Source organism: Neltuma alba, unplaced genomic scaffold, assembly GCF_004799145.2.
Source record: "Neltuma alba isolate B1F8T4 unplaced genomic scaffold, ASM479914v2 tig00011874_pilon, whole genome shotgun sequence".
NCBI lineage: Eukaryota > Viridiplantae > Streptophyta > Magnoliopsida > Fabales > Fabaceae > Neltuma > Neltuma alba.
In genome coordinates, this window is record NW_021636476.1 from 83636 (window position 1) to 94917 (window position 11282).

The 11282-nt window shown below is 36.8% G+C and overlaps 2 protein-coding genes across 2 annotated transcripts; both read right to left on the reverse strand.

The window, feature by feature from the left end:
* Nucleotides 1–683: 683 nt before the first annotated feature.
* On the reverse strand, nt 684–7202 carry LOC114718869 (uncharacterized). The gene is made up of 15 exons (XM_028904315.1): nt 6885–7202; nt 6464–6658; nt 5608–5682; nt 5338–5505; nt 4943–5106; nt 4110–4328; nt 3804–3930; nt 3494–3682; nt 2985–3226; nt 2533–2652; nt 1802–2027; nt 1664–1723; nt 1417–1590; nt 1223–1332; nt 684–957 (listed from the first exon to the last, which is right to left on the reverse strand). The coding sequence occupies exons 1-15, from the start codon at nt 7077–7079 to the stop codon at nt 792–794; spliced, it is 2430 nt and encodes an 809-aa protein (XP_028760148.1). The 5' UTR covers nt 7080–7202; the 3' UTR covers nt 684–791.
* Nucleotides 7203–8228: 1026 nt separating this feature from the next.
* LOC114718856 (probable protein phosphatase 2C 42) lies at nt 8229–10902 on the reverse strand. Its single transcript, XM_028904299.1, has 4 exons — nt 10593–10902; nt 9768–10129; nt 8898–9134; nt 8229–8444 (listed from the first exon to the last, which is right to left on the reverse strand). The coding sequence occupies exons 1-4, from the start codon at nt 10900–10902 to the stop codon at nt 8229–8231; spliced, it is 1125 nt and encodes a 374-aa protein (XP_028760132.1).
* Between the last annotated feature and the right edge of the window lie 380 nt (nt 10903–11282).

The window sequence follows — 11282 nt, forward strand, 5'->3', positions numbered from 1 at the left end:
ATCAAAATTATTTTTTCAAAAAATTTATTCTTCTAAAATCTATTCTAAAAAATAACTTTTATTTTTTTAAAAAAATTATTCTTCAAACCATAATTTGTTTTTATCCAAACAACTCCTATATTAAGATTCCCGCAAACCTGCTTCTGCGCGTAAGCCAAGCGTGAGCCGAAGCGATTATGACTTTTTCAACTCTTTCTCCCGTTTGTGTGCCCCTTTCCTTAATAAAATTTCATCTCAGTAACAAAAACAGTAAAAATTGCATATATATTACTTAAATGTTTATTACCTGATCCTTAATAAAACACTTCGTTTAACTTTTATTTTTTATTTTAAATATAAAACCTCAATCCACTTTATTTTTCATATTTATGCATTTTTTCTCAAAGTAGTTCTTCTAATAATAATAGTTCTAATCAATACACTTAATTAATAAGAATATTTTAAGAAAAAAAATACTTATTTATTATAAATAATTAACTTAATTTATTTTTTAATTTATTCAAATCAGCTAACTATTTCTTATAATTTGATACCGGAGGTAGTATAATTGAATTCTTGATAAACTTGCAACTAGTAGCAAAAACCTAGAATAGTCTTTCTGTTTCTTTTTTTTAAAGACTAATTAACAAAACATTCCAACTACCTATAAATAGGAATGGGGAAGCCAGATGAAGCAGAAGAAATGGCGAATCCAACAGAGAGACACAACCCACTCAACATTCCACTGCATTGTGCTCCATGTATCAAAAATTGTTGCGAGTGTTCCATGTTGGTTTCAAAATGTTTTCAGGTCAGCGGACTGGAGATGAAAAGAAAATTACAACAAAGTACACAAAGAAACCAGCGATTAGTATTCCTCCATAGATGTAGGTTTGAGAAGAATGAACCGGGTACTTGTAATCGATACTGCAGCATCTCATTTTCTCCCTCTCGCTAGCCAAAACATGATCAACATATCTAGAAATACCCAAAATGATGGAGTTAGTAATGTTTTAGAGGAAATAAAATAAGCCGTATGATCCATCTTAGGAAATAACACTTGCATACGATTATTTCACGACAATAAACTTAAGCACAAGTGTTCTATATCCACATACAAACGGGCACCTGTGTGTGTATTTTGGCCACTCTACGTTTACATACAAGAAAGAAAGACTCTTCGAATTAGCTTTCCCACTTTGACAAAATATAGACACGAGCCATATGCCACAGAATAACTTACTGCTGGGTGAAGATGGTACTCTGTAAGATGTCTGAACTGTTCAAAAAGGCATCTTGTAACCGGTGATCATATAATAATGAAGACATATCGACAAGCTGCTCCTCAAGGCCCTGGTGTGTACATGTACATTGCAAACTACTAAGACACTTGAAATGCCAACACACTCAATTCAATAACTGAAATTAAGTACTCACATCAAGATATTTTTCCAGGCGTTCAACCAATTCATGCGGAAATGGTTCGGGCAAGTTAGTAGTTTTTTTGTAAAACTTCTCTAACCACAGCTTAGTGGTTGATTTCTCCCTTTTTCCCTTCACCGGTTCACCAAGAGGAGTTTTAAGATGTTCTGCTGCGAAAGCTTGGACGGTCTGCATGAAATGGGATAGGATCAATAACCATTCTAAGGACGAATATTAACAACAGAAATGAACAATAACTCACCTCAGATGTTTCACGAATTCTTCGTAGTGCAGAATCCACACGTGCATATATTGTGTTCCTCTGTCATCAATTAAATAACTTATATAGAATACCTTATGGAATAATCTCAATCCTACATAATACTAAATGTGCATTTACCAAAGCCACATCATGAAGCATTTGACTGATTTGAGAAGTATTAGAGAATGGTCCAAATGGATGACAGCCAGTTGCCCAGAGCCAATTCACAACTGGTCTTTCATGTACATGAGAAGCCTTCTCATAGGGCGCACTTAAACCACCCACAACTGATGCAAGACCTGCTAATATGTGTCGTTGAGCCTGAGATGGAACAGCATGCCTTCTCTGTGTTTCAGAAACATAACTGTCAAACAGAACATAAAAGAAAGACATTAATTATTTTATGAAAACACCAAACTATAAGCCTAAAAGAAATACTAGAGAATAAACAATGGACCTTACGTAGTTTCTTCCAATCAAGTTCAGTAAAATAAACAAATACAATAAGCGAGGAAAGGATGGTATTCATGAACCAAAAAATGACGAACAGTATTTAAAAAGTCATAACACTGCATCGGCAATATATCACCACAAAGAAAAATAAAGTTAAGCTTAATTAAAAGCATCATTAAAATTAACGAAGATAATCTTTTTTCAAAAAAAAGAAGTGGTGGCTTGCATGGGCTTGTGTGGGCAAGCTTTGAAATTCCACATAGAAGGATTATATGGTTTCTTAAAGGAATCAGTAGCATATTTCATTAGCCGAACCAATTTATTCATTCTGCTATTACACGATACTGGTATGTCTAAAGTCCACTAAAAAATATGGGTCCGCAGGTAATGGATAAATGCAATTTATTTTCATTCACCTTAAAGGAATCTTGTCATTTTGATGCTGAAGTACAATGACAACATCATTGCTCGTCCACACCATACTTTCATCTTCCATCATAAGGTTTGGATCCACATCTGCCAATGATAGCACAAAACTGCAATATAAAACTGATTGCATTCAGAAATTTCAATATCATCTTACTTTAGAAACATAATACCATCAATACGAACCAAATCACTATCAGCAAGATTCAAAAAAAGCTTGTCCGCAAAGACTGCAACATGAATAAAGCATTTCATTTAAGAAACGCCAGAGAGTAACAATTACAAGGATTTCATTCAGATGATCCTGACAAAGCTAAATTAGAGAGCCATAAAAAGAGATCAACAGAGAAAAAGTGAAGTTTCAAAATAAAAAGGAATAAAGATACACTAATGTGATAATTATATCTACATGCATTAGCAAAAACAATATATCCATACATACACAGGAATTACTCTAGTTCCATAAGTTGGTTGCAGATCCCCTTGTTTCTTTACATTCCTCTTCTTTTTCTTGCCCCGTTTTGAGTCATACGAGGCCCAAAGAGGCTTATGCTTAAGAATAGAATCTGTTGATCCATCGGATTCATCCATCCAGTTCTGCCGAAGAAAGAATTTACTTGACAGAGATGGATCCGCTACTTCAAGCAATCCAGCAGCAAGCACATCGGCAGAACGTTCCATCTCCTGCAAAAAAAAAGTTTCAACATCAAAGAGAGATAGGGAAGAAAAACAGGAAAGCTGCCTTCCATGGTATTTTAGATGTGATAACGGCTATGACGGCACTGAAATCAGATGGTTTTCTATTTGTCAATTGCTTTAGTGAGGGATGCAAAGTCATTTTCCCGATTCAAAATCTAAAAGTAAGAATGCCAAAACCACATACCAACAAAAAGAAAGAAGCTATTACTCGTGTAAATCATACAAGTAAAAAGATATTAACAAGGCAGCTACCTCTTTCAAAAGAGCACCATCCAGATACATCTTGGTATGAACATGGAAACGGCCGTCATTCTTGGTTTCTTGCAGGGAATGTCCACGCATCGATTTTGACACCGCAATTGCCAGCTTCTCATGGCGATGCAGTGAATGCACACCCCCAATAATAACTACTTCTTGCCCATCATGAAGCATCCTTTTCACCTAAGAGGAGAGCAAAAGTGGTCATTGTCCCATTTGTTCCTGTCTTACTACACTGGATTTCACAGCTAGTCAATGTTCAAGTCATGTAACAGATTTACAAATTACTTTAAAAGTAACAAACCTCTGCCTCAATTTCTTGGACATTAATACTATAGTTATTGCCCTTTTCCATAATATTATATCGATTGTGATTTTGCAAGACAATTATAGGTATAAGCAATCTTGAAGTCAGATCCAGAGTTTCAAACCTGCAAACAAGGATAAGAACAGATCAGATTGTAGAAATAGTACAATAGTCATGTGACATTCAAGTGTTCCAATCAGTCGCATGCTCAATATTGAACAAAGAGACACCAATAAAAAATAGCCTTTTAAATTCTGAGTGAGCCATGATTATGTCTAAGAGGATATCACAATCCACAAATACCTAACATCAGGAGCTATAACATGCTCCACCGTGATTGACATCAAAGAGGCAAGCTGTCCAAGAAAAATGTCATGGCTGGAATGATCAGCAAATGTTCGCCAGCTTTTTGGATGCATAACACTTCGTAATCTTGGCAGACTTCTAAAACTGACGCTTCCCTCTTCAGCTTCAATTTTCCCATAAGTGCATGGCCCTGCTGAGAGGTCAATCACCACATATCTAAACAGAACAGAAAGAAAGTTAGGCTTGCATATTTGGATAGGCACGTGCTCTCTCTCTCTCTCTATATATATATGTATTAGAACAAACAACCCTTTTTCCTTAATACAGTGAATATGTAAATGTATATTTTTTTTATACGAGAACATATTTTATTAGTTTTCAGGGAAAAAAAGTTGCAGAAACCAAAATAACAACTGAGTTAAAAAACGTTTAGGTTAAAATGAATTCTTGGCTGGACAAATAAAATATGAATTTAGAAAATAGTTTATTCTCTTAACTACTGATGCAACCTATCAAATTTAACATATATGTGTCCGTATATATTGTAATTTTGCAAATATTACACAATAATAATCTCTTGAATATTTCTGGGAAAAAAAGATCATGCACGTACATGTTATAAAACAAATACAAAAAATGCTCTGAGCAAACTAAAATCCATGCTTAACTCCGGGTTGTGCATGATTCAGACCATTAATCCAAATCCAATTGCCTCCGGTGCTCATTCCATAAGTTGCCAGAGCATTGCAAACAATACCCACGGGAAACAGATTTTGGCTGCTTTTGGATCATACACAAAAAGATAAGTTCACTACTAAATTATTTCATACCTGCCCGAGCCCAGCCAAACTTGGGATGCTCCTCCACCGTTGTAGCGATAACGATAAATGTAATCTCCTTCTTGTTTTGTAATATCATCCTCACTTAGCTCAGGAAGTTTCCCATACATCAAACTATCAAGATCAATTTCCTTATTCCTAGGATCCATTCTAACCTGCAATATAAGAGTTTAGTAGGGGAAAAAACGAAACCTAGTCACAACAATTGTCTAAGCAAGTAGGAATAAGAAAACCCAATCATGTGTTCATTAATTTTTGTCAGTTATAGTAGTCAGCCAACAAAAACTTCTAAGCACTGCAGGTAGTTTAAAAGAATTTGACATCAACTGACTTTGGTTCAATACAAAGTAGGAAAAGCGTTTTATAAAGAAAAGAATAGATTATACCTTATCAAAGTTTAATATAAATACTGCAATTGGCTCTGGTCTATCCTTCTCGGTGCCAGAATTTCCCTCAGCACCCATGTCAAATATGTAAGAGTACAGCCTCTGAAATATGTCCTCCACAGCTGTTGCTTCAACTTCAAACAAGGGTAACTCCCTTCCAAATTCAATCTGGAAATTTTAAACACGCAGGACCTTTTCTTAAGGCCAAGGGCATATATTTTCTAAAATCAACCAAGCAAACAACAAGGGGCATGTAAAACTGGATTTTACCTCTCTAGCTTTTCCTGCAGGAACCATAGCTTCTTTAAGTGTCTTCTCTAGTGCTATCAATTCAGGTTGTCCAGACTGAGATGAGAATTAAATAAAAAATGTTACAATTCAGAAAGAATACGAGATAAAGTGTGTGTGCAGCACTTGATACAAAAAATACACCATGTGGGAAAAAAAGCAATAAAAAATTTGATTGCAGTCCATTAAGTAAATGTGATGGGCCCAATGAGCAAGAAATTTGGGGATCAGTTAGATTATGATGCAGGGCCTGATCCTAACCTCTTCAAGCCTTTCAGCAATAAAAAACACAGAAAATACCTGAGTCATGTGATTCAATGGTTGTAACCTTTTGTTTGTAACATTAATGCTTTAAGGAAGAAACAAAAATCTAATCCAGTGGCTGGATTACGCACCGAAACACCAAGCAGTCACATATCATTTTTTTTATTATTCCACAGATAGATATGCACCAGAATTTATATAAACTTCGAGCCACATTCAGTAGTGACCATAACTTTAACAATCTAAATAATCATATTCACCCATATAAACTTTAATTTCTCGCATACAAATATACAATCCTACAACAGACCCATCAAAAGTAGTATATGACAGAACGAACTGCACTGAGAACATATATAATTATAAAGCAATCAAATTAGCAAACAAATAGGAATAGCAAGCATCAATATTGATCATACAAAAGATATGACACCGCTGTAATGTGAATGACAGATGGGTATCAAATTTGTACCATAATAAACAAATCACAGGCGAGCGTATAAAAAAAAAAAAAAAACAAAGCACAGGCGAATCACTACCCAATTAAAAGGGGGAAAAAAATCAAGAAGCTTACCGGAAAAACATTATACACCATGTGGTGCTCAATGTCAAGAGGCTCGCCAGTCTCTAGGCAAGATGGTCTATGCGATGGAAAGCTCATTTTGAGGAATTTTTCTAATTGATGCGCATCAATAGAGTATCTGTAGCCTCCATCTTTGTTGAAACCAACAAGAACCACATTCACTTCGAGCGGAACTTGAAACGGAACCTATAGCACAAACGTCATGCATAACCCAAATCGCAAAGAGGCAGAGAAACACATGATTATAAGACTAATACCGTATTTGTACAAAGAGGAACAATCATATTTTAGTTTTAAAAAGGAATTAAACATTTCCTAACTCTACAAACCGAATTCTAAAGTCAAAACACAGAACGAAACCGCTGCCATTGGTCATTTTCCGTTTTTGCGTTTTCTGGAAAGAAAATTCTACCTCAGCGCGAGAGTGAAGCATGCGGCGAACATCGGATCGGACGCTATCTCGCACGTCGTGGAAAGCTCCATGGTGCCATTGAGCGTGACTGCGATCTCTTCTGAAGGCTTGCGGTGCCGACTCGGAGGGAGTCAAGAGAAGACTCAGTACAATTGCGAAGGAGTATAAAAACGAGCGAGACCGTGACATTCTCATAGCACTTTAATCATGAAAATCGTTTTCAGGAACCAGAAATAGGGATCGATGTGCACAGGAAGTCAGAATAACGGTAATTTATGCTAAGCATTAAGCATAGCGGAAGCTCACGAGCTAATCGCCGGTACCGAGATGGGGCTTATGCCCTATGCTTAGGTCTTCGTCGAGAACAAGCGAGTCCACCCGCCGAGACTGTAAATACCTTATTTGCTCGGGTACCCCTGAAATTTCCATAATGGCCATGCAGTCCTTTTTCATGTTATATTTTTTCTTACAAAATTAATTTCAACATGAATCTATCAATATATAAATATATTAAAATAGAATTATAAAATAAATTTTATAACAAATAGATGATAGATAAAAAATAATATGGCACCTTCATTTTAGTTTTACTGGGCTGTTAAACACATGGCGGTTCTTTTTTTTTTTTAATAAAACAAAAAGTTTGATGAATATTAATCTCTTTTCTCTAGGCATCATTACAATGAGAACACACATATTGCCTGCAAATTCTGAAAATTTGATATGAAAATTATTGATGATAAATAATTACGAAATAGCATTAACAAATAACGTTACTAGATTTTCTTCCCCCAAGACATTGATAGATGGACGCGGGTATACATAAAACTTTATGTAATCCTAGTTTAGTATACCGCTAATTTTGTTGGTTCGCTAGATAGACATGTCCACTTTATAAGAAAGAAGACACAGGTTCAATTAACAATTAATACATTACATAATATGTAAAAGTGTCGTCCGTACTCGTAAAAATATAGAGATATATATACTATATGTAAATATTCAAATAGATCGCAGTACAAATAATGTAACCCATTCTCTGTAATTGCACATGTGAGATATATATATATATATATATATATATTGCCAGAGATGTATCTATATATGTTAGTAATAAAAATATGAAATAGCACCTCAGCTCAAAAAAAAAAAAAATGAAATAGCATCTTAGAACTACTATATACGATGGGCGTGGACGAAGGAATAACGGAACGTGAAATTAACGAGTAGAAAAGGGAATTAAATCCGGAAACAATCAACAGTTGATGTGTATTATATTCTAGTAGTATCCAAGGGAAAAGAATTTGAATAAACGAATGGCGGGAAGAACAGTGATATCAGAAATCAATGCAACGTGGGAGGGCATCGAACAGAGACAGGTGGGTCAGAAAGTGCGCCTCTGGAAACAAGGTTGTGGTTTATGAAGACGACAATCACAGAAATGTCATCGTGGTATTCGCGCCGCTCAGCCCTCGGAACCTTTTCCAGATCTATCAGTTTCATCGTTTTCCTCCTTCCTGCTTCCGTCAGTGCAGCCTTGATTAGTCTCTTTGCGCTCCCCTGCATCAACACGCCACGCTGTTTTGATTTCTTTGCATATAAAGAAAACGACAACTAGCTCCACCACGCTCTCTTCTGGCTCATTTCAATTGTATTCTTTCCTTTTCTTTTTATATAAACTTTGCAGATCCACGATCAGTCAATTACTCATATGACAGTATTTGCATAAACGAGTTCTGCTTCTAAATACTCTCAAAACCTACTCAAAGCAATCCATGAATCCATTGTTCTCCATTCTCAACGTGTATCACATGTGGTACATTATGTTGCAAACTTGAGGAGAGTATTTTTAATTAACTAAAGCCGAAGAAGCACGTACATATGTGTGAGTGGGACCAAAGCGTTTTACAAATTACATTTACAGGCATTCGAGAAAATTTGAGGAATGAGTTCCCAGGTGTGAAAATTAGGTACAGTAGGAAAATCATCAACAGTTACAAAGAAATTGCTTACCCCACGTGGACCGCTTTTGACAATACCTACGGCTGTGTTATTATCCAAGAACTCCCACAGACCATCAGAGGCAAATATAAGGAAGGAATCATTTGCATGGAGTGGATGAATCATAATTTCTGGATTAGCAGTCAGGTAAGGCATGTCCATTGGTTCAGGAAGTCTGAATTTTGGAGCAATGGCTTCCCGATTAAACTGCGCATCTTTCATATACAAGTCGCCTATGGCTCTACAGACCTGCACCAATTAAATACAATCGTGGACCAGGAAATATAATAACATCATTACTGCAGATAGTGGAAAGTAAAACTGACAAAATTTGACTTCATGAACAAATAAATAGAGGAGTTGCAGAATAAAAGCACCTTCACTTTTTCCCCCCACAATTGCAATACTGACTCTCCTCACTTGAAAAAATATCATATACGATGGAGGAACGTGACTCTTTTACATATATACTGTGCCTAATCAAGACATGACTGCGAGGATAACGCAGCATATTCAGCTTGACAGGGTTATCCTTGTTTTCATCAACATTTGCAGATTTATATATGCCAAAGACACGGGGTACAAAAGACACAATAATAAACTAAAATCTCAGGCATTGCATGGCTTGAGTCTACGGACATATTTACCTCACAAAATATAGATTACACACAGAATATCATTTTGGACAATCAGACTCTCAGAGCAAGGCACAGGTAAGTAAGAGATTTTAATTGAACATGCTCCTCCACAAAATTTCAAGAAAAGAGATCATTATGATTACTATAAGTAATAATTAAGTTTCTTGAATACGTTTCAGCAAAAATTAGTTTCCACATGGAAGAAAAACAGGGTCCTAGGAGGGATATAAACAGAGGCACTTACCTGAACGATACCCTTTACCCTAAAGGCTCCACGCCTCATTTGAACAACTTGGGGATCATTTGGGTGCAAATCTCGGAGTTCCCGTCTAACTTCCTCAACATTTACATTGTGTTCATGTGATAGCGGAATTGCCAAAAGATCTGAACCGCCGCCCAATTTTGAGCCCAACACAACACGGGAATCTCCAAGGTTTGCCACAAATAAGGTCTGCCGAAAAATCACACCAATGAGGCAGCAAGTTCCAGTAGTAGCCAAAGCAGGTTGAGCATTCCATGATTCTGCCACAAGTCGGCTGAATCCCTCTTCTGTTCGGCGAATTGCTCCTTCAATGGTCCCACGTGTAACCGATCCCTGTGACTCGGCTGATATTGGTGCACACGAACGAAGTTTAATACGGCTAAAAAAGGAAGGGCTCATTTACTAAAAGAAAAAAGATAACGTGGAGCAAAATCCCTACACGCTCTATCCCGCAATGAAGCCAACATTGAGGGCAGACAATTTACCAATATAACAACAAGCCTTCGGCTCAGAAAAGAAGGGAACAGGAGAGATCAAGATTTGAAGACACGATGTAACGTTTACCGTTCAGCGATCAAGAACTCTAAAATTAAATATAACTCGTAATACAGCGTGCATGGCATAAGTTCCAACTGTGCTTATTTTTTGAAATCTCAAACTATAAAAGACCACGAAAAGTGAATTGATGAAGAATCACTAATAACAATTCGTACTCGTGAATGACAAAGAAAACAAAAACGTGGCCACTTAAAGCCCGCAAGAACCAGAATTAAATGAGTACAAAAGACGGGTTTCCGAATCAAAGACCTTGTAAATTCTGAAACAAGTGATCGCAAACGTATCGAGCCGCATCGTAACCTCCATGGCCATCGTATATGCCGACAAAAGTGCCCAATGGACCAGACTCAAGCTGGCTCTGGTCTTCAATAATCCGGTTGGCCTGAACCACCGCCATGGAGAAGTCACCGCAGCCATGCTTCCCGTTATCTCGGAACCAAACCGAGCCGTCCATACCTTCTTTTCCACCGCCGGCCCCACCGCCCCTACTAGTACCCTCCCCAGCATCGTCACCACCACTACCACCAAGCAACCCCTTAAAGCAAGAGAATGGCCTCATGAATGCCACAAGCATACAACATCTCCGGAAGCCCCAACCCCAAGTCCAACACCAGAACCTCCCCCGGATGATCAAGTCTCGTTGCCAAGACAATCCTCCGAATCCGGTAAAACAAAAGAGAGAGGAAGTGAAATCATCAAACTGAATATTATCTTGGAGAATACTTTCTGATTATCTACTATCTCAAAAGATTATATCAAGATCTTTATAATATGAGTAATGAGCCCACTCCCACGTAATTCTCCAACTATCATATATCTAGTATCCGCATTATTCAAAATATAGTTAAATAATATGAAACTAATAACGCTAGAAAATAGGAAACCTACATGAAAAAGCCTCACGTTTTTGACTCAGTAAAACTTAAATAAACAAATGAG